This window comes from Ascidiella aspersa, chromosome 2, assembly GCF_963924565.1.
Source record: "Ascidiella aspersa chromosome 2, kaAscAspe10.2, whole genome shotgun sequence".
Taxonomy (NCBI): Eukaryota; Metazoa; Chordata; class Ascidiacea; order Phlebobranchia; family Ascidiidae; genus Ascidiella; species Ascidiella aspersa.
Genome location: NC_139448.1, coordinates 29,247,800 through 29,269,936, shown reverse-complemented (window position 1 = coordinate 29,269,936; position 22,137 = coordinate 29,247,800). Strand labels below are relative to the sequence as shown.

The 22,137-nt window shown below is 37.1% G+C and overlaps 1 protein-coding gene across 1 annotated transcript in view; it reads right to left on the bottom strand.

Moving 5' to 3' along the window:
* Positions 1-21,929, bottom strand: part of LOC146164747 (helicase ARIP4-like) — a 39,844-nt gene extending 17,915 nt beyond the window's left edge. The window contains exons 1-9 of the mRNA XM_083383031.1: positions 21,779-21,929; positions 11,789-11,910; positions 10,257-10,401; positions 9,326-9,437; positions 5,055-5,238; positions 4,132-4,288; positions 2,841-2,973; positions 2,059-2,241; positions 377-522 (exon numbers count right to left, since the gene is read on the bottom strand). Of these exons, the coding sequence (XP_083239157.1) occupies positions 377-522; positions 2,059-2,241; positions 2,841-2,973; positions 4,132-4,288; positions 5,055-5,238; positions 9,326-9,437; positions 10,257-10,401; positions 11,789-11,910; positions 21,779-21,876 (1,280 nt within the window). The 5' untranslated portion in view covers positions 21,877-21,929. The remainder of the gene's footprint in view (positions 1-376; positions 523-2,058; positions 2,242-2,840; positions 2,974-4,131; positions 4,289-5,054; positions 5,239-9,325; positions 9,438-10,256; positions 10,402-11,788; positions 11,911-21,778) is intronic.
* Between the last annotated feature and the right edge of the window lie 208 nt (positions 21,930-22,137).

The following is a 22,137-nucleotide window of genomic DNA, read 5'->3' as shown; positions in this document are numbered from 1 at the left end:
CACTTGGGCAATAATCGAAAGATAGTTGAAATGGAGAAATTGTAAAAAATAGAGAAAATACGACTGTAATGAAAAAAAAGAGAAAATAGAATAGAGAAAACGATTAGAAAAACAAGAAGAGAAACGAGAAGTGAAAGCAGGAAATAAAGAAGAATGGGGGACAGAATAGTGCTGAAAACAAAACGATAACATAATCAAAGAGATGAACAAATATAAATGAAAGAAGAAAAGGGCATTAGGAAGAAGAACAATTAGTGATAAAGAAGAAAACAACTTAGAAGTAAAGTACGAAGGCAAAAAGGTGAAGGCGACTTACAAAGCCAACATACTTCTTTTATTTTGAATTAAAAAATTAATTCCGCAAGGGCTGGCGTACCTGGACTGGACTGTCTTATGGCTCTCGGTAAGCACGTGTACAGTGAAGGAACGCGGCCAGACCGCCGCCGGGTTCTCGTTCATGCACTGGCTCTTGCGAGGCAGCCACATGTCGAACTCGGCTACCCAGTTCATCAGCGTGTTTACCTGCGAAACGATATAAGTCCGGTTAACGCGCATAATAAAGTGTTTTTTTCCTGTAAAGGGCGATAGATTTTACCATAAGAGGTTTAATATCAGCCAACGTATAAGCTTGACCTACGTCGGGGTTCGGCCTCGTTTATTTTACAATTTAAAATCTTGTAAAGGGCGATGGCAAATCGTGGGCGTGATTTAAGCACATCCAGCATGTAGTTCTCACTAGGAAAGTACTACACATTTTGGGCGAAATGTCAAGCCTTGATAAGTAGGGATGTTTAAAGTAGAATCCCAAGGTATTCTAGAATAATAGGTTTCGAATCTAGAATAACGAATCCAGAATATCGAATCCTAGTATATCGTTATTAAATTATTTATCCTCGATTTTGCTTGGGGAAGGGATTAATCTTAATCTACCCTACAGGGCCCACAATCACAGCAATAAATCGCTCAAACAATTTTATAACAAGTACATTATAATAAAAAAACTCTCATATGTTTAACATTCTTAACAAAGTTCTGTCATCTGAAGCCGTTCTGTAAACTGTGATATGTCAACTGTCCAGGTTGTGTCCAAAACTTATATTTTTGCCAAAAGTGAGCAAATGCAACACTGCAGATAGAAGTCTTAAGCAAATCGGTCCTGATTTTGAAAGCATTGTTAAGCCTTATTGCTTGTTTTTTGACTAACATGATCTGCTATGCAGTCAAATAATGTACTGCAAAGAATACAAAGTTATTATTGACATAACGAATTCTCGACAATTACGTTGTGCATAACTGCATAACTTCCCTGAATATTGGCCTAAAGTTGACCTTAAGTATCCCCATAGAGCATTTTGTGGACGGCCAGCACGTTTTACAACGCTATGTTACTTTTGCAACTTAACGCATTTAGGGAAATTGCGAACTCCACACCAGACATTACACGTTAGCCGCTCTCCCAATAACGCTTGATTGACACTTAATTATTAGACGAACGTTATCGCGAGACGCGGTAATTGGTCGCCCGAAAAAACGCTGACACTGCACTACCAGGTTACATTTAAAGCAAGCACTATAAATTTGTCGCTTTGGCGAAAGGCCAACTTACCACACGCGTTTGTGCAATTAGACGCAACAATCCGCGGTAAAACATTAAATTATATCGGTTCCAATTACCCGAAATAAACGTCAGAATTGGATTCGATATTCTACTTTGAGCATCCCTATTGATAAGTCATTGCGAATTGCACGTTGGCCAAACAGGCAACGTAATCAACTTGTAAGTGGAATATTTTTCGGCATACTCAGTTATAATTTGTTTTAGCACTGGAAAGCTCAGTTACCATTGATTGTTAACTTCAGTTTTCTAAAAAAAAATAACCTTCCAACATAAAAAAAAAACGCTGCATTGGATCGCAAATTATATTTAAACGGAAGGAATAAATTTGGTTTTAGCTCGGCACTTGCGCCACCTTGGTGTCTGACAAGTGACAAGTACCAATACTACTACCATCGGGTAGCGGCTCCGCACCGATATTATCGCACATGCTTAATACTTACCGGCACTACGCAGAGCACAGTCCTGGCCTTGGTGAAGCGCAGGAAGACATCCACGAATGAGATGACCTGTAGCGTCTTGCCAAGTCCCATCGCATGCGCCAGAATGCAGCCGAAGCCTGCACTGGTCTCGTGGTGGGAAAGGGTCTCCACCAGGTTGTCAAACATGAACCGAATGCCGCCGATCTGAGAGGGATGGGTCGTTACGTCATGATTTGTGTGCGTCACGTTTGCGTCACGTTTACAGACGTACCACCGTTCGACTGGTGGGAATTTGGATCGTTAAAGACAAATTATTCGTGAAGCAATTGCACTTGACTATGACTTCTCAACCCGACCAGTATAGTCAGATAAAGTTTTAACATCTCATTTTTAGAAACAGGTCATTTTGAAATGACTTAAATCCCATTCAGATGCAAAATAACCTAAATCAAAGTTATTTGTAAGTTAAGTTAACGTAAGTCCAAATCAAGTATTTTTTTAATAATTAACAAGTCAAGTCCCAGTCAGGTCATTATTTGAGCAAGTCAATTCCAAGTCAAGATCTTGTCATAAAAATGTAATTATTCCGTCCGATCATGAGCAATATCTCAAATAAAAAATCCGAAAAGCCCAACTTTTTATGTGTAAAAAATCAGATAAACAACCAAATTTTATTAAAAAAGTCAAAGTCAAGTCATTTAAAAACAGTCATTGATGTAAGACATTACAACACTGGTGAAGAGTTTACCTTTCACCATGTTCTACACAAGCTGTGTACCCGTTCAAAAACGTATGATCGCTACCTGATGGGGGTGCACCGCTTTGGCAAGTTGGGGGGCAAGGAAGATCTCCGGTTCGTTGCTGGGGCGGTTAACGTTGACAAGGACGCGGCCCTGTGAGTCCGGTTGGTTCATTGTGTCGTCCGTGTGCATTCCGCTATGTAAGAACACACGTTATATTGCGAACTAGGAAGTAAAGTTAGTTTGTATAGTTGATTCTATATATAGTGATGCAAAATACTACACAAGAGCCATAATATTTAAAGAAAATCGACATTTTGCGGTTTGATATTTTTATTAAAACTGCTGGGAAAACCCGTATTTCGCGTAGTAAACATTACCCTTGCACGTTCCAGTTGACCAAATTGAATGAGTGAAATAATATGGTGTATTATTTTAAAATACGAGGTATTGGTCTGGCCTACTTGTTATATTCCACTTCAAACGGATAATCCTAATTGTACATGTAATTGTGGTAATTATGGACAACTTACCTGCTACAAATTTGTAAAAAATACAACATACACATGCGGTGATACAACAAAAAAAGATTGTTTTTCACGTTTAAACATATTAATTGTATTTAAAAGCTTAACACAAATATGTAGTTTTTTGTATTCCTAAATTATTTTCTGTATGGGAGACGGTAGTTTTACGTCTAACTACAACCTCAAGCGATTATGATCCAAAATTTGTTGGGTTTGGAATCAACCACTAACAATGGTTGGACAAACAGGGAGAGAAGACGCTTAGTTTTTGGTTAGGTCATAAAAGGCACAACCAGGGAATGATAGTAAACCGAAAAGCCGTCGCAGACTCGCCGAATCTGTCGATCTATGATGCAAGCAAGGTAGGCCAGCAAAACAACTATAGGCGGCAGTGAGGTTCAAACTCATAACGTCATACCGGGACCGTGGCTCTACCAACTGAGTTACACAGGCTCATGGAGAAGCGAGTCGAGAAACAACCATAGGCCAATGCTTGCTACATAAGGAATAGCCGCAATCGTTTATAAAAAAGCAGCTTCCGAGATCAGTGCTTCTTAAATTTTTTTAATTTTGTTCTAGATCAGGGATTCTTAAACTGTTTTTAGTTTTGTTCACCCCTAGCATCTATCTCCAGATTTCATTCACCCTTGTCTTATGATATGATAAAACTATCTCGTCTATATATAACAGTACACCCGGAATATCCGCCCTGATTGAGAAACACTGGGCTAGATCACAGTTGTTATTTAACACATGTGTGTGTGTGTATCTTTCATCAACCAGGGAATAACGTTGACAATGATCATTTTCAAAACGTCTGGACGCACCTGTTGTTGGTCTCTTCCATTCCCGGAGCTTCTTCCTTTACCTCGCCCGTACATATGACGTCATCAGACGAGTTGTCAGAGCTGACGTCAATCGCGTCGGCCGCCTTCTTGGATCGCTCCTCGTCGCTCGTGTCGCTGCTGATGCATATCACGTCTGCTGTGACGTAACAAACGGTTCGTTTTTGAAAATAAACAAGCGACTAAGAGTTGACTTGATATCAGCGAAGCTAAGTTGTTGTAAGTTCCAAATGCCACCACAACAATGCAAAACGCATTTCAGTTTGAACAAGATAAAGTTTACACCCTTTAGTTCCTTTATTTGTGGTGGTGACGTGTCACGTTGCTACTTTTTGTCCACGCAGTATGATTAAATTCTTGTTTCTGCTTCTTAAAACCCGGCGATTTTTTTCTGATTTAACCCTTATTACCTAATGATAAACTGCCTTTTGCCTTTGCTTTTATTTCATTTTTTATTTTTATTAATGTCGTGTTGTTGATGGCTTTGCCTTCTGCGTATTTTACCATTACAAAAATGATGACGCCGCTTAGGCGAAATACATACATTCAATTAAACAAGCTTTTAATTCTGTATGTCATTCGGGATTTAAAATTTATAGCTTCTGGTTTATATATGCATCAGCGCCACCTTGGTCGACAAGTGAAAAACCTGCTATTTTAAGTTCGGATTCAATAAAGATGCAGTCTTTGAAAATGGCCGTATTTGTCTAATTGTAAATAGGGTAATCAGGTGGCACTATATAAAGGCAAATTGTATTGGATTTCTCATCTGACCTATTGAAGCACGACTGTTGCGCGAAAGCTTGTCAAGGTTTCAGTACAATTTTTTGTTTTATAGTGCCCAATAAAGATGCAGTATTTTATATTTTAAAAATAAACAAGCGTAAAGCTGCAACGAAATTTACCTCTAATTGGCTGTTTGGTGGCAAACTTTGCTGGCAGGGGCTTGGCCAGGAGGGGCGTCCCCTTTCGGTCGTCATGACGATCGGTTGACGTAAGCAGGTTGGCTAGACACGACATCGCGCCACTGGGTGGCAGCAGCGAGGCGGCGGGGAATTGGAACTGGTTTGCGTTCGGTTTTGATTCGCTCTGAAATAAAAGAAAATCGTTTTTTAATGTTTTAATAAATCAAAGGGCGTATCTTTATTGAATCCAAAACCATTGGCCGAAGGTTTTTGCTTGTTGATCAATGTTCCACTGACGCGTAAATAAACAAATAAAACTCATGGTTTAAAAACCGGAGTCAAACCAGGATCAGACATTTTGTTGAAGCAACGGGCTCACTCGAATTAAAGAACTGACGATGCCAGTATAGGCGAAATATAGATTTCTTTAACAAAATGTCCGATCCTGGTTTTACTCCTGTTTTTAAACTTTGAGGTTTATTTGTTAATGCTTGAAATAACGTCTGCTAGTAAAGTGCACAAATGCGACAATCTGCGCAGTAAAATTTGCTTTTCGAGTTATTGCAGGGTTGGCAATCTTTGAGGAAGCAGTGAACCGGGACAAGGTGTATGAACAACAAATAAGCACACAGCAAACAAGAAGCTTTGTGAATTAGACTTTATGATTTACAGAAGCTTTCGTAAATTAAAACTACTGATTCGTTTTTGGGTTATTTTTCAACTTTTTCTAAACCTTGAAATTAATTCAAGCTCGTAATTATTTGAAAATTTCACTTACTCCGACCTTAATTAATTATCCATACTCACTAAAATAAACACGTGATCAGTATTAAAGTTTTTAAGATGGAAAACTGAATATTGTGTAATGAAAACAATTGACATATATCGATATGATAGACAAGAAACGCGACTGGAAGTTTCCGCCTGCAGTTAAACATATATTTTTAAGATTAAAACTCAGTTTGAAACATACCAACGCCCCGACCTGTAAATATGCAAAACCTGCTACCCTTCGTTTTTTGGGGGAAAGAGGGCGACGGGGCACTGGTAAGTTGTACCATTTTATCGCTAATTAAACCGGCGAAGCGTGATGTTGGGGCAACGCTAATGGGGAAGTCATTCGACCTACGCTCGCCGTGTTTCGCTAAAATAAGAGGAAAGGCGCGTTATTGGGGTCACGCACTGTTGTAATGTGTTCGGGTTGGCAGAAAAATAACGACATTAACCTTCATCGAAACAACAGTGTGATTATAACACCTACGATATAAATAATACACCATTAAAAAGCCCATGGTTAACTTTTTGCTGTATTTTATTTTATATTAAGGCTATGAAGAAGAGACTGGCTTTCCATGAAGTCAGTACGATAAATATGAATCATCTGAAGCACTAAATTAATCTGTTACTTAATAAGAGAGATAAAGAATCTTAATAATGTTGAATTTTTGTTTCATGACGAACAGTGAAGTTACGGCCCTGTACTATAAAAATGGTTTATTCCGGCAAAATTTTATTAAACTACCAACGTTTCGACCACCTATTCGGGCAATCTTCTTCAGGACAATATAATTGCAAATAGAGGCGAAAAAATATACTTAAAGTTGAAAAAAAGTAGAATTCGCCTCAGACATCTTAAAAGACATTTAGGCCATATTAAATTTGGTGTCTTATACACAAAGGCTCCATTATTGAGCATGGTCGTTTATCTCCTTTCATAGTATTAGCCCCTACAGCGGAACAGAAAAAGGGAACTATTTAAGAGCTGTTCTGTCGCAAGATATTTCAAAATTAAAACTACACTTTAAAATAACTACATTGCTTGTGTCAGTATGTGATTTGGGAATAGTTGACGGTAACCGCGCTTAACCTTTAAACAAGCATATACAAAAAAAACTTTCGCGCGTAGCACACAAAATAAGATTTCGGCTTGAAATTTTGCGTAAAACCAATATAAAAAATCGCATTTTGGCTTGAACAAGACAAGCGCAAAATAAGAAATATGGGATTTTAAATGCTAGGTGTAATTTAAGAATGTTTGCTTCATGCAGACAAGCCACGTTAGTTGAAGGAAAGCAGCAAAATTTCCGTATAAATGATTTAGTGGGGTGCGGAAGGGGGTGTTCTTAAATGCGGCGTGCACGAGCGGACTGCCGTATACTGACCCGACCGTGTATGTATAACATGACGCCTTTGCCAGGAACGCATTACGAAGCAGGCCACGGTAATCGCTTCAAATTTATTTTCGAAATCGGTCATGCCCTGTTTGGATTATTCGCGTACAAGAATCTGCTCAGAATTTTTAATTTCTTTGCTCGTTGTAAGCTTACTTTAAATTTGGAATTCATACTATTTTTGCCCGAAAGTTTTTTATTTAAAAGTACTAGGAAGACCAAAAAAAAGTGTTGGACAATGGCATAGGTTTACTTAACATCCAAAAGTACACGTGCATCCGTCATACTTTACAATATACTTTAATGCGCTCTAAATACTGTAAATATGAGACTTTTTATCGCAAGTTACCAGCACACTCGCACACAGCGTCAAACATACACCAAAACACAACATTTGCCGAAAAGTAGGACAACAGTTGAAAGCGGATATCGTATGTAGTCATCCGAAACGTTCGTCATTATGACACCGTCAATAGTTGGAAGTGCCCGGAAATACCCTACAGAATGAATATGCGGGAAATGGGGAAACGAAACTAAACCTTCACGCTGAAAAGTTCTTTATCGGCCGATCGCTTCAACTGAAAAATCTCTTTAAACAGCAAAGCCAGGGTTTCAAGGAAAAACTCGGGAAATTTTGGATGAAAGTTGAGACACATAGCCATATTTAGGGTCTTTATTGTGGATAAAGGTTCAGTTTTCCATGGCGGCTTAAAACTAGGGTTGGGCATTTGACCAGTCAAATAAAATCCAGTCAATTGACCGGTCAAATACTCGTCAAATAGGTCAAATATTGGTCAAATGCTATACACACTATCAAAATGCAATTGAAGTTCAAAATAAACCTTGATTTTAACTTTAAATAAATATATGAACGTTTTGGCTCCAGTACAATGGTTTGTAAAACAAAAACAATTTATTTTTGACTATCAATAATAATTTTTGCAAAACCATGCCCATCTTATAGCAATACTGTAGCAGTTACTGTAGCAATTTTTACCACTACTAGAACCACCAAGTTTATTAACGAAATTTAACAACAAGTAAATGCATCAGGTAAAAAAGTAGTATTACTCCTCGTCACAACTTTTGTCACTATCTGATTTTTCTAAATCATCACCATGATTCACTAAAGACAATGGATTTGGTTCTTCTAAATTTCTAAGTAGCCTAAGATTGTGGTATACCCCAACTAGTGTTTCCTTTTATGACAAACGCGATTCATCATATACGTGCATTTATTCTAAAGTTCTAAACAAAATAAATCTACTTTACTTTTACAAACACTTTGTTATTACCACAGAACATGTATTTGCATCAGGTAAACCCTACAATTTTATATTTGAATTCTTTAAAAAAGTTACAATCAAGATTATTAACAACTCAAATCACAAAACAACTCTTAAAAAATTTACACTATTTGAATCGAATATTAGTATTTGACCGGTTAAATAAACTGCGGTCAATTGACCGGTCAATTGACCGTATTTGACCGGTCAATTGACAGGCTTGCCAACCCTACTTAAAACACTACCGGACATTTTTTGGGTCATTTTTGTACGATCCAGTACGATCTGCCTAAATACTATGGCCAGGTAGAAAACTGTTAAAATTAAAATGTACAAGGGGTTTTTCCACGGTGCTATAGCTGACTTATAAATTCCTTAAAATTTGATGAAAAACGATGTGTTAAATATAAAACAACAGTTCGAAACCGATGGCAACCTACTATCGGACAAGTAACATTTAGTATCAGGTAGCGACAACCATCAAATAAAATTGGTCATTCCCAAGCGTAAGAGATACGGAGACTCGGTTTAGTTTATCTACCAACCTACAGCTACACTTTCAATTAGGCTCACCTTTCCTACCGCCTTTTACTCGCGCTTGTGCTTTTATGTGATTTTTAATTGTCTTCATTTATATTTTGACCTGATGAAGCACGGTTGTGCGAAAGCTTGTCGATAATTCAATACATTTGTCTTTATACACTGCCACCTGATTCCTCTATTTAGCATTAGACAAATACGGCCATTTACAAAGACTTTAAATTAGGAGACACTTATAGAAAAGGCAAAACGTGGCTTTCTCTAGATTGCTCACCTCCAGCTGTGCTCTGTTAAGAGCTTGCTCTTCGAGTCTTTTTCTCCTCATTTCCTCCTCTTGAACGGCGAGGAGCGTTTGTTTGTTGAGCTTATCCTCCGTGAGCATTTTCCTGTCAAAAAAAAAAACTTGTGTTTTACGAATCTTTTTTCACTTCAGCCTGGCTAGATAACACTTATACAACCACGTGGATTAAGTGGATTTAGTTTTTCAGCAGTACTATGTCGGCCAAAGAATCAGCCAGAAACACAAATAAATTGTTGGAAAAAAATTATGGCAAGGTTTATACATTCGTTAGACTAGCACAGCATTTAAAATTGGTTACTAAACCAAAAAAAAACAAGAATTTGGGCCCAAAATGCTTGTCACCAGAAAGCAGGCAAGGCTCTAAAAGCCTGTTTTTTTTTAGTTTACAAACATTGAAACAGACTTCTCCTAAAAAGGCTAAATACAAATCCAACAGGTTTTCAAGGACTTTGAGACTGGCAAGAAATTATGTATCCTAACAGCGTTGGTAAGCCATAATCTCACAAGTGAGCTACAGGTTTCAAGGAGGTAATCATAACACTGTTGTGCTGCATTCTATTCATACGTGTGTAACTCAATTGGACGAAAAAAGAAAAACAAATCGAGAAACCAAACCATATGTATATAAATAATTATTGTATACAGCACAATAATGCAGCATTTTGGAAAAGACAAAGCTATAGTTAACGTACGACTGTTTGGTGGTTTGGATTGAATTTTACGACTAACCTTCTGTTTCTGAACATAACGAGGTGGAAAACAGTTTGTAGGTGAAAATGCAAACAATCAAAAGAAAAAAGGCTAAAAAATGTTAATAGAAAAAACAAAATGGGAATTATAAATTGATTATTTCGGATGTAAAAATGAAGACAGCCATAAGGTACTATAATATAAATTCTCATACCTGATTTTTCTCCTCTTGTTGGGATCGTGTTTTTTTCTCTTCTTTCCTGCGGACTCTGCGGCTGCTGGAGGTTCGGATGTGGAAGGGAGGTCATTGTCGGACATCTCCGACTCTGCGTCCGCCTCTTCTCCTTTGTCTAAGTTTTCTGCGTTTAAGAACAAAGGCGAAATTTAAATAAATCACAGAGGCCTGAAAGCGTGATACAGCGTGGCTATAAATGGGGCACAGCTAATGCTTTGAACTGAAGAGTTGGCCAAAATGTTTAGTATTTATTAGACTTTTATTCCCTTACCAAACAACAAAAATGTAAATAGTTTCGTGGTGTAAGCTATTTTAAAGTTTCGCTTTGGAAATTTAATAATAGTACCTCAAGCCAATAAAAATTAGCTTTTATAAAACACTGATTTTTGATGAGAATATTATTTAAAAATTTTTTTTTAGGAACACATAACCTTTAACTAACATAAACATTGCATAAAACTAATGAAAGCTTTGTTTTAACTACTGTAACCGAACAGTAGAACGAGTTACACAATTAGTGGCACCATTGCTTCAAATGGGAGTACAAGTGGAAATGTGTTTCACGCCAATATTATGAACGATGGAGATAACGGCACCAGCTGCAAGTAAAGCATGGTTTACGCACAAAAACTACCCCATTCTCAAGCACATCTGGTATATTGTTGATTTAGTTTCTTTAGTGAGAGTTGCAGTAGTAGACAATCTCACATAGGGCGTGGGGCGGTAATACTGCTACAGGTGTGCGGCGCTCCACTATTAGGGGAGGGTGACTTTTTCTAAGCATTAGCGAGTGAAAATATATAAATTGCCAATTACTTGCAGGCTTCCTTTGAAACGGCTACACACCAGTGGTTTAAATAAAAGCCTAAACAAAAGAACGAGAGGAAAATCCCCAATGTTTCGTTTTAGCGTGATCGGCGTTTCGGTATCAACGCGGCGTTTCCCGTTTGGTTAAATTTGAATAAAGGGTTTTTTGTAGTATGTCGCCTGGAGTTTACCAGCTTTTCGTCAATAGTGAGGCTGCCATTTGGAAACCCCGTAACACCGCTCGGTAAATGTTTGCGTCTATATTAAAAGCGCCCGCAAAACATACCCTTGGGAAATTAGTATTTACGTTACCGTACATATAAGCGACGTTTGATAACGAAACGTCGATAGGACGCAACTGGCAGAATGTTAGCGAAACAACAAAGATGGCCGTTTTTGAAATAAAACTAAAAATAAGCCAAAATTGAAGTTTCCGTATTTCTTTGCGGTTATAACTCTTAAGACGCTTTTAATGTTTGCCCAAAGTGTAAAAATATACTGGGCTAGTATATAAGGCAGCCTTAATTGAAATACATCCAATTTTATACGGTTTTTTTTTTGCCTTTAATAAGGAACGAATGCGATAGAAACTGAAAACGCAACGAAAATCCGCACTACGGGCAAAAATAATACAAATCAGGGCAAAAAATAGATAAATGGCGCTTTTAAACCGGTCAAGTACGCTTGCTTGTTAAGCGAAATACCTGAAAGCAAGGAAGAGGTCGACAGTGGGCTGTCTGCTCTCGTCTCCGGTTCCACGTCTTGGGTTTCGTCTTCGGGTTTTTCGCAGTCTTTCGGTTCACTATCAGCCGCGTTCGAATTAGCGCTGAGACAACAAAAAAGGAAACTTGTAGGCAAATTAAGTGGGCTCGAAAGTTAAACACGCGTAGCCTTTTAAGCTAACGCACAGGGATATTATCGGCATGTTGCCAGCTATCGGTTTAACAAACAAAACGGATGCTAAATATATTTAGTCTGATTTAAATACTGCGATGTACTCAATCTCCACTGGGCTAAGTATTTTTGTTTAATGACGACCGTATAGAGTAGACAAACGCTGCAATAGCAGGAAATTGATTGATGTATGGCTTTTGCGGTTAGCGTATTTTGGCAAGATTAATATTTATATTATATATGGTTCAAAATGTCCCACATTCAGAATTGGTTAAAGCTGAGATAATAAAATACATTGTTCGACCGTTGGGAAACCCAAACGTCGTTGTTCGCTAGACCAACCGCGCGTTCAAAAAAATGGCACCGACGGTTTCGTAAAATTTGCGTACAACAATTCCAAGAAACTGCTCGGCAAAGTCTAACAACAATTCGAGCTACCACAAAAAATCCCTGACTACGGTGTTCGGCGTTGTTGAACTCAACAGGAAAGCGGTACCAACAGGTAGCGTACACGTTCAGCTTTCTGTTGGGGGAACATGACCGTTTGTAAGAGTCTGATAAGAGGCTTACTGTTGACCGACGACAAGTTACGAACCGAAACTCCCGCAAGGCCATTTTTGATTAGCATTTCACATAACTCAGTTCAGCTTTGCACCATGGTAGATAAAGGGCCAATAAACCAGATGCGGTTCGAAAGCTAAATTCTACCGGCATATTTTCTTAATTAAGATGAAGTACAGTTAAAACGCTGTCAGACGCAATTCAAAACTAAATTTTGATTAAATGTTCAACTGTGGGGAAATTTGTAACATTTTTTTCTGCTATTTACATTTCGTTCAACGTTATTCAAGTTAATAAAGTACGACTGAAATATTTGTATTCGGCCCGTGTTTGTCAATGATAACAAAAAACCTGTGTTATACGACGAATATATAGACATGCACCTTTAAACGATAAAGGGTTTGTCAGTAAATTTTGTTGAACCAAACAAACAAGCGTGAATGTTGACAACGGAACTGTTTGCTAACACTTGAATAAACACCGCAACTGAATGGCGGCGGACAATTACCTACCTAGAATGAAATACATAAAAAAGGATATAACAGGCCAAGCCGCACGAATGTATTAATCCGGCTAAAACTCAGGCCAAGTCCTATTGAAAAAGTAAGCAACATCATTCTTTTAAGCACACCAAAATTTTAAGTGATGTCTCGTAATTATCTTGGTATCCTTTGATTCAAGCATTTAGATTACAGATCTCGATAACTTACATAACCGGAAATGAAGCATCCGCTGCGATGCAAATCCTAAACAGAAAAGGCCCATTCGAACCAAATTGTCTTGTCAATATTCAGGAAACTACGTAGTACGTAGCAGTTTGACGCAAAGCGTACCGTAATCGTGACGCAGCACGAGGTTTGCCGGACAACGCAAGCGTAAGAATAACTTTTAAAATTTCCCACAGACAGCTGTATGCGATTTGACTCCGATTGAACTTTTTTATGTTATGAATCCGCCGTTTGATTAATTTGTTTTGATATATTATTTCGTCCAACCATATATATGAGGACATTATCAAACGGTCATGACTGTTCAAAAAAACATATGAATACTTCTGTTTGCTTTCTTAAGTACAGTCAGCACTTATGATTCATTTCAAAATATTTCATTGAGTCAGCCTTCGCTAGAGCATGGTTGTAGTACACTTTGCTGGCGTGGGTGACTCATAGTATTTTTTGGTTAACGAAACTAAATTGAGCCATTTATGCGTTAAAAGCAACGTGTGTTGCTTAAATTCCTGGTTAATTTTGACGAAATACTAAACTTTGCTAATGTCAGTTAATTGTTGTAATCAGTTCATTTTCACAAACACAAAGAAACCTTATGAAAAGTAAGATATTCTAAAGGATAACCAGAAAGAAAGGTAGTACGGGTTGCCACACATTTAAAATAAATTAATGCTGGTTCTTTTTGACGAAACGAATGAACTGTGCTAATGTCAGTTAATTGTTCCAATGGCAGTTAATTCCCACAATTAAAAAAAATTAACAAAAAGTGAGATATTTTTTAGGATACCCAGAAAGAAAGATATTCAGGGTTGCCAGTTTCCACACATTTAACAAAAATTAAATTCAAATGTCTTGAGATGTCAACCGGTGGAATAGCTCGAACACCGCCCACGCGCTAAAATCAATCGTAAAAATTGCTCTTTCGACAAGAATCGAGATAACATACAGACAACGATGCGCGGCGGCCAAGCAGGGTTGCCAGATGGCAAAAATAAAAAAGCCAAATTTACGTAAAAAAAAAGCCAAAAAAACGCCAAATCTACTTCAAACTCTCACAAGCCAATGTTTTTCCTTAAATTAATGAAAAATGCAATAAGTGGTCAACTGGTCATGCTTGTACATTGAATTTCTCTCTTTGTGGCAATTTTTCTCAAATTTTTATTTTTTTTTGTCATTTTTCCTCTTTTTGTGTTAGTTTGATCTCTTCTTAACATAATACTCATGAAATTTTGGAATAAAACAAAAAAAGCCCAAAAAAGCCTTTTCATTTGGATTTTTTTTTGAAAAAATAAAATCCAAAGAGGTTCAAAAAAGCCTACATTTTCAACTTGGCTTTAAAAAATTCATAACTGGCAACCCTGCGACCAAGCGCCAACCGCAGCTCGGTATCCGGCTAGAAGATCGTGTGACATTTGAGCAGTGGCGCAATTGCGATTGTGCGCGGCCGATGACTAAACGTCAAACACGGTGTGCGACTGTGCGTGTTTGTGTGTTGTTGCCAGCTAAGCGTGGAAACCTATTGACAACTCAAAGGCATCGCGCGCTCACTAAAAACACGCTTGGGCTTGATGTGAAGTCAAGTTTGTGAAAATGGTTAGTTCGTTTTACAGGCTTGATTAACAATATTTTGAAATTCTAACGATACTTTCTCTCGCATTATACTATTTTTTAATGTGCCCTCATTTTGTTCTTACGTTATATGATTTTAATCTTACCTAATAAAAAACGATTTTGCGAAAGCTTTTAAAACACAAATTATTTTTTTAAGAAACCGACCTATTTTTACCTTTCGAGTTACACAAACTGCGCCTACAAATCAGACTGAATAATTAGGTTTCAAGTGGCTTTTATTTGATAAATATATATAGATATATTATTTTTATATAGGTAATAAAATTGGGGTAAATAACACTTCTTTGGGGGCTTTTTCTAACCTCGTATTATGTAACGCGGTAAGTTGAGTTGCTTTGCACTAACGATTTCAGTATGCGTAAGTTCCCATTTATTTTTAAATGGACGCGGTTTGTATGACAGCAAGCCATCTTACATTGCGCCATGCGTAGGCCACAGCGAGTCAAGTGTTGGCTTATTGACGCACCGCAATAACGCCCACGCGTACATTTGGTGAAAGCGGAACTAGACCATCACATGACTATCTTTTCCCCTTTTTCAACATCGTTCTAACACGAACGTTAGAACGTGTAAAGACGTAGCTTGAAAGGTGAAAGTTATGGATTTGTGAGAGTTGTCGCGAACCCCTTTTCAGTTTTCGGAAACCCTAATTTTAATGTATTAGGCCTACATATAAACCATATCAAGTCAATTAAAATCTTATTTATATTAACAAAAAAGTTTAACATTTTCGGCGAGTTGTTTTAAAATTTGGCAATGATATATTTTGTGCAAACTATCTTTCAGCCTCTACTGGGGCCATTGCTTCCTAATAAGGCAAAAAAATGTTGTGCGCCAATGACGAAACAATATACCAAAAGGACGTTACATGTTTGTTAGACGGGAGCGTGATTTTGCTCTGACTCACTGCAATTTTGTTGTTATGTTTTTAGTCGATTTTGGGGCAGCAAAAACGTATGACAAAATATATGGCCCCGTAAGCTTTAAATGACGTTCTCGGACGTTTCACTGTACAACCATTAAAAAAACGAATAACAAATGTCAGCTGAGTTCAAAGAGAAGTTTGTGACGAAATTTATGACGAAAATATACCACAAGTTAGCATTTCTGGCGCGGCAAAATTTCTGACAAAGCCTCGATAGTAAAGAGAACCACCCGCAAGCGCATATATAAATAAATCACTTGTTACTTTGGCGCGATTTTTTTCATTTATTTACAGGCGGCATACCTGATTAATGGTTAATTCTTGTAACTGTCGCGAATATTTTTCAACTTTATTTTTAGTAAAAATCGTTTACAAAATGCACAAAAATCGTTTACAAAATCAGCAAACACTATAGTAAGATTTTAGAATATGTCGTTTATTTTGATGTTTTATCAAATTTAATTTTGAATTGCATCTAACAACATTTCAACTGCATTTATCTTCATTATGAGCAATGTGCGGTTTAGGCGAGCCATCAAAATTGGCCGCACAGGCCTGGTTTACCGCATTAATTTGCAAATTGCAATTAATTTTTACCTTGCATTTGTACCAAACTGTTTGCGCAACAATTTTATAAAATTGCCTAAGTGTAGTATTTCCTTGGCAGTTTTATAGTTGTTTGTCATTTTTATATTCCAGAAAACATCAACTAAGCAAATAACTGGTTTGTGTTCCATTGATCAGTAGAACATCGAAAACAAGCGACTGACGGCGACTTTTTTAGGGCAAAATTTTTATTTTATTCGTCAAAATTTCATTTTTAGGTTAAAAAAACAACCAATCCGCAATGGTCAAAGAGGTAATTCTTTGGAACACAAAGTTTTAAGATCAAACTACATAAAAAAATGCAAAAGAGCGACTGCCATACATAAAGAAATGGGGTGTGAGTGACCATTGCAAGTAGAAAAAATGAGAACCAGAACACAAAAAGCGGAAAATCCGGTGCAGAACAATATGAGATGCAATACTTCCGAGATAAAGCACGAGCGTACAGATTCGCGTGAATTTGCTTGTAAACGCGCCAAGAGCAATTTAGTTTGCAAACCACGCAGATGCGGTCGAGATTGGCGCGCGTCTTTCAAGTATGCTAGAGGTTAAGGCTGCATTTTAGCGTTTTAACTTCGTGTTTGTGGTTATAATGGTTGAAAGCGCTTCTCGGCAACATTACGAGGCCGATAACATCATGCCGTTGTATAATGGATAAGTCGATGTAATTTGAGTACTTTAGCAGGTCGCACCAACATAGCAAATATACCACAAGACAAATGATGGTATTTGTACTAGCTTAATTTATAGTGTAGACATGCATTCAGCTAATATAACAACGTTAATACAGTGACATGGACCTTAAATTTTAATGTTTAACACGAGCAGAAAATTGCAAGATTTAGGAAAACTTTTTGTAACGACTAGCAGTTGTAACGACTTTAATTAAGGGTCAAACATTTTTTTAATATATTTTAGTTTTTAATCAACAACATTGTGTCAAAGAGTAGCGAAATCATCTATTTAAGTAAAAAATTCAACAGAATTACCCAGTTTAAGTAAAAAACACCCACTGTAAGGTAAACAAAAATGGAAATATACGCGTGTAAGTGTAAAGGCATGCGGACCGGAGGTCACAAGATGACACACGTGGTCTTGACCGATATTTCACAATTTTAAATGGCAATATTCTTAAAAATACGCAAATGCGATTATTGGTATGCTAAAAATTGTGTCGATTTTTGTTTTGAAAAGGTCTCGCCTGCCGCACCTTGTGGTTCTTTTTACCTAATTATTTCAGTTTTTGTCAATTACACATCAGTAAGACACTGTGCAATGTTTCGTTTGGCAGTATCAGAGTGGTATTTTAGCTTGATTTCATAAGCGTGCACAATATAGATCTACTTTAATTGTTAGCATTTGATCGACTGCGCTGACTAATCGTAGCCCGAATCGCTACTAAAACATAAAAACAAATAGCAGCTAAACTCGCCAAAACACAAACTCGCCAATCCCAGAACTACGCACTTTTCCATTATGAACAACAAATGCCGCCGGAAAGGTTTATCGAATTCTGTTAGCCTGATCCGGATTATAGTGCATGCAAATTCAGGCAAGAAGACAACTAGCCTGTTGTGAGGTTTGAACTCAAGACCTACGGTCACACCGGGACCGTGAATGGGGTGCCGTTATCGTTGACCAGTAAGACCCCAGAAGGGCTGGATCACATTATTACAGAATGTGTATATGCACGTTTAATTAGCTTTTCCTACGCATTATAGAAAACATATGATAAACCTTATCAATAACTGCGACTATTGCTGCGATTATGTAAAGCCACAGTAACGCCATTAAACGTATTTTTTATGGAAAGTAATTAGGACAGCAACGTTGTTCACTGCATAGGACCTTTCAAGTCACTAAAAACATGAAAAAAAGTGTCCCTTATGGCCACTTCCCTGAAAAATGATTGACGAACGTCAAAAGACGAGCCCCCTAGGCCTAGGTAATAACCGCTGGTTTAGACACGTAAAAGTCGCGCGCACACTATGCAAATTGAGCACCTCATAGAGACAACAATTGGTCGTGTAAAGCGACGTCTTTGCTCTTTGGAAAATATTCAAATTGCAAACTCAATTTGCTTAATTATAATAACGCCATTTTGTTCAGCTATACAAAGCAAGCTGCCCGTTTGCGTAAAATGTTTCTAAAGGTAACTAATGTTGACTCAAAGCGACCCTTTTTGCAAATTTCAAGCAGAATTGCAACTAAACAATGGCGTAGTTCGAGTTTGGCGATTCCAACCTTTAGGAAATGCATTACCCGCAATACAGCAACCTACTGCCACAAAATTGTTCCGAATCAGCAACGGGTTTCTTTAAGTAGGCACAGATATTGTTTTAAGTTACATAAGGTTTTTTACGGGAGGACATCTCGGCGCACGAGCCAGGCCTGCTATAAAATATTTGGCCACAAACGAGTTTTCACCGAAATTTTCACGAAAATTCTGTTTATTACACAACTGAAAAACGACTGCTGAAGCCTATTTTTTTTTTTCCATTATGCAACTTTTTTAAATTTTCGGCGACCATAGCGAAATTCACACTACGTAATGGCTAATTTTGGTTAATAAGAAAGAAATAACTCTTTGTCACCTAGATTCTCTTACTCATGAAACCTTCGGTATACTATGACTCGGTGAAATCCAGCTCTAAAATACTAAAATTAGGTTACAGCGAGTTATATTCATGTTTATGTCAACAAAATATCTAACGCATTTCGTGAGTACGCAAATGAAATCCACTTGTTTCAATGAGCAAAAAACTGCATGGCATCAGTAAAAGGCCGTGTTTCTTCCGAAATTAAAACGAAAACCTGTCTATCAAAGGCAGCAATATCGCCAAAAATTTTGATGGTCGCTGACTTACTGCAAAACGGCACACCTTTCAGTTTCACATTCCTTTATAACATCAACCTGCAAAGAACTGTAGCCAAATAAACGGCAAATAGTTATTCGGCAACTGCAAGGTAGAGTGAGGTGTCGGAACAACCATAGTTACATAATAGCGAAGCAAGACCACGAAAGGAGAAAGGCCCCGCAATGCGTTCGCTTTAACAGCACGTTCACTCACCTTTAAATCCGGTTGATCACCGACCTGAGGCAAGTGACCTTATGCAACAGTACGGCGGGCGAGAAGGCGATTGTAATACTGTATAGGTCATCGCCGGCGATCGGCAAATTTTACGCACGTTAGTCTCTAATCTAATACCAGCAATCACCGGGAAAGTCGGTTTTTGCGTGCCAAACGCATGCTTGTAGCCGATCCAATAAAAACGGTTGGCCAACCATGGACGCCACAAAAAAACACAATATTATTGGCGCAGTGATGTTTGGCAACTGCGAATGATGTTTTGCCATCTGGCAATCTTTTGATCATATAATTTAATTACCAACACTGAGTTGTTTGTTAGAGGATAAAACTTATCTTGTTGTAGTGATTCAAATATATTGTTGGACACCTGAAATATTAATTAGAGCCCATTTTGTCGACTAGAGGGATCACTTCTTTTTATCAGGTTTTGCATCTTAACACACTAATTAAAAAATAACTGTGAAGTCATAATTTACAATGCAGCCAAATACTATCTGGGGTAGGGTGACCAACAGGGTTTAAATTGCAGTCACAGGCATCAGACGAGTAAACACACTGCGCATTAACATGTAAAACAGTCATTTCTTATAAAGTTGACTTTTAAGGTAAACATTTTTATACAATAAAGAGTTCTGTACCTTGTAAGTTTACATTTACAATATCACTACAAATAATGCAAACGCCAAAGTTACTTGGTTTGTTTTTTCTATTTTTTTAGGAAAAATTGTTTTTAGAAACAGGAAGTAGCAAAAGAATTAGCGATTAAACTATTATGTTAGCACATAGTATTATAAAAATGTTGCAGTAGAATGTCGCATAAATCATATTCAAAGATATATGTGACATGACCCCAAATGGTATATAATGCGCCTACATGATGATAAGAAGCTTATATAATAAGTGTTTAAACCAGGTCAATGATGTCATATTTCATGTGGGGGAATTGTTGCATAATTTTAGTTGAACAGTTTGTCAAATTTCCGAAAAATGCATCTGTTCCTAATGCTACCAATTTTTAAAATACCACTCTGATACTAATGGTATTGTATGTATATACAAAAAAAGTAATTAGCTTTAATGCAACAATCCAGAAGGTTATTTCTAAAAATTGGGCAACAAAATTTAAGGGCAACAAAACTAAATGGAATTGGCCTATGCTCTGATGGTTAGAAATGTGTTGGACTACATTAATAATATATATCTGGACAAAATGACGCCGACTTTTGTCTTTTATAGCTAAGGCTAAATATGGCATAACTAAATGCCCGCTGAAAAGAAATTAATAAATGCAAAAAATTGTGTTTTGCCTTCTGGATAATGTCCTAATGGTCCAATCGGTTTCGTTTAACAAACTACAGTCTTTTATTGTTATATAAATGTAAAAATGATTATTATTAACCCAAACTACTTGATAATAGTTTATTTGCTAAACAGGTATTTTGCTGATTTGTGTCGTGGGAAATAATGCTAAATAGTACAACACATTGCATTGTACTATGAACATAAACAATATACTAATATAGTAAGAAAAGAGAGCAAATTAAAAATAGTTTTAAAATCACTTTATATGTATAAAGTAATAAACCAGGGGTGGCCAACCAGTCAGAGACCAAATGCCACATTTCATACTTGATTATCAGAAAGAGCATCACCTTGCACATAGACAAAAATTAATATTATCTGGCTTATTCCTCACAGAAACAACTACCTTTGCTTACCTAGAGATTAATTATAAATGCACACTAACAATATTGCATAGACCACAATGCACACTGCGACACCTCTTATAAAAAAACATCACCATGTTGTCAATTTTTCCAAAAATATGATCACTTGATTCTACAAAAAGGAAAAGGAGCGGAGCAGGAATAAATCCAGTAATAGTAATTTATCTTGAGGAGAAACGGTAAAAATGTAAGGCTTGTGTTGAAATACGAAACGAAGGCATACATTCAAGGGTAAAAGCGACAGAAGCCTTCGACCCTTAAATCTAGCAAACAGCCTTGGGGCAAAAATTAAAAAAAAAACGGTCAGGAGTTGCACGGCTTGTTTACACTGACAAAATTTCTTAAAAATGACAAGAGAAGTTGGAAGCTCTCAAACTGAGGGCTGTGACACTGCATCTGAGTAAGCCCAAAGCTCTGTTAATCTCTGCCAACCATATCATTTAAAAAAAAGTGGCTTAGGTAAATTTGTTAGGTTTAGAAAGTCTTGTTTTTTTAGAATCATTCTCCCATAAAATATATATTTACATACATTTTTGATTCTTCATATTGGCCTTCAGAAGAAATAGGTTCACAGCTGTATTCCATATCCATATCAGGTCCAGGTTCTTTGCTTTGTCCAGAATTCATTCTTTGTGAAACATTTACACAGCTAAAAATCTATTTCATTTGTCACTTGCTATTTATTCATGCTAGTGCTAGAAAAAATACAGAACTTTGGTAACACACTATTTATTGAATTGGTGTTTTGTTCAAAATGCAATACTGCGTATAGAAATAAATAAATGCTATTCTATGTAAAATCCAGGTACTGACACAAACCAACAACATTTGATTATGTTAGGTTAAAACAGTTGCATTATGCTTATTTTTCAACCAATAAATGTTTGG